A 2,044-nucleotide genomic window follows, 5' to 3' on the forward strand; every position below is an offset into this window, starting at 1 on the left:
CAATGTTTAATTATTTCCGAACATTTCATTTCACTATTTGCATTTTATCCTATAGGAAAAAAAAATTTTTATTAAAACGAAAGGAAGCAATATTTATTCACAATATTCTATTAGTATCTATTTTAAAGCTATTTTTTTTCTAATCTCTTAAAATCTTTTGAATCATACTTTTTGTTTTTTGCTTTTTTTTTTCTCTTTTTTTTCTTTTTTTCTCAAAGCAAGTACTGGGAAATATGAGATGATGGAATTAATTTATTAATGATTTGGAAAGAAAGATTAATATTTTGTGTAATTTATCATTACATTAGCAAATTATTAATTATCTAAATTGTATGCATTATTTCCTTTTGCTACCTATCTATCTCATTACAATAATATTTTTTGAAGTGTTAGAGAAAAATTTACGAATAATGAAAACTTGCACAAATGCTGTACATAGAATAACAGTTGTTTGCATCAATGAAAATATGTCAATATTATTGGCATTTTTAATTTGCAAATGTATATCACGTGTTGATTTAAGTTGTTTCAATGCAAATGCTGATGTTGCTATCTTTTCTCTTAAACGATTAATCGATTCCTGCAATTGATTAATTTCTTTAATTCTATATTAAAAAATCTAAATAAAAAAAAAAAAATTAAAAAGATACTAAATTTTTCTAAAACTTTTAATTAACACCATTGAGCATACGACGCTATGCAATACGAAAGATCTCAAATAATTTTTTTTTCTTTTTTCTAATACCTATATATATATATATTACACAGATTTCTTCCTAAATTTTCTGTAATTCATATTAATATTATTTGTTTATTCCTTCAAATTTCCATATCGAAAAATCTACGATAAAAAATTCATAAAATACAAATTTTTTTTTTAAAACTTTTAATTAACCATATCAAGCATATGACGCTATGCAATGCTAAACATCTCAAATTAGTTTTTTTTCTTTTTTAATATACATATTATACAGATTTTCTTCCTCCAATAAATATCCTACTTTAATATTGTTTGTTGATTGTTCATTTTCTTTTTGAATTTGATCAGCTTTGTTCTTTGATCCTTGATGATTAGCATAGATAATCAGCATTAAACGTACATGTGATGTACTTGTTATGTCAACTTTCGTACAAATTTCATATACACCTGAAATTGTCAGGTGCAGCACATTTCATAAGAACATCCAAATATTTTCTCAATTCGATTATAACTTTCATTCTATAAACGGAAATTATTTATAACATTCCGGAAACTACATGTATCATTTAAATTCTACTTGTAACATTCCGGATTATCCATCTATTAGTCTCTAAATTATTATTAACCTTCTTCTCGTAACAATCCACTGAATTCCGCCTGATTAATTCCTTTATACCATTTACTGATAATTTTACTTGGTGATCTAATTCGCATATGTATCATTTGTGATTCAATATCAACGGCCTGAAATGTTTTCTTTTTTTTTAGTATAAATAATTTGAAAAGGAAAACTTTGCTTAGCCTTTTTTTTCTCGGTAGCTTTGCAAATATTTCAAATTTTCATTATGCTGATGCTAAAATCCTGAATTTGAAAATTAAAGTTAAAAAAAAAACCTTTTATATAACGAAAAAGAAATAAAAGTTGAAATGGTATTTGATATTAAAAATAACAATCGTATTGATAAGTAAAAAATTTCTTTTTTCCTTTTTTTTTCTTGAGAAATACCAATAATGCTAATGTTGTTAATTAATATTAACTTTAAATTGGAAATTAATTATTATGAAAACAATTGATGGATATTATTCGTATTGAATTTAAAAAATTTTTTAAAATGAAACAATAAATGAATAAGTATTGGAAAAAATTTCCTCCATACTTATCCTTTAACATAAACATTTTTGCACTTCTTCTTATCCAATTATTTCTAAAATAAAATTTACCCGAATAGAAATACTTATATCGGTGTAGAGTAAGAAATTTTCATAGAAACAATTTAATTCTTTTGAGGAGAAAATATCAAAAAAAAGTTCCGTTATAAAACCAAACGTTTGACCACCGGACAT

General features: G+C 23.7%; 1 protein-coding gene across 1 annotated transcript; it reads right to left on the reverse strand.

The window, feature by feature from the left end:
- Nucleotides 1–358: 358 nt before the first annotated feature.
- LOAG_06025 (hypothetical protein) lies at nt 359–2,044 on the reverse strand (the record flags this gene model as incomplete). Its single annotated transcript, XM_003141561.1, has 4 exons — nt 359–580; nt 1,002–1,147; nt 1,327–1,444; nt 1,922–2,044. The coding sequence occupies 4 exons, from the start codon at nt 2,042–2,044 to the stop codon at nt 359–361; spliced, it is 609 nt and encodes a 202-aa protein (XP_003141609.1).

The sequence above is a fragment of the Loa loa genome (assembly GCF_000183805.2).
Source record: "Loa loa unplaced genomic scaffold supercont3.512, whole genome shotgun sequence".
NCBI classification, from domain to species: Eukaryota; Metazoa; Nematoda; class Chromadorea; order Rhabditida; family Onchocercidae; genus Loa; species Loa loa.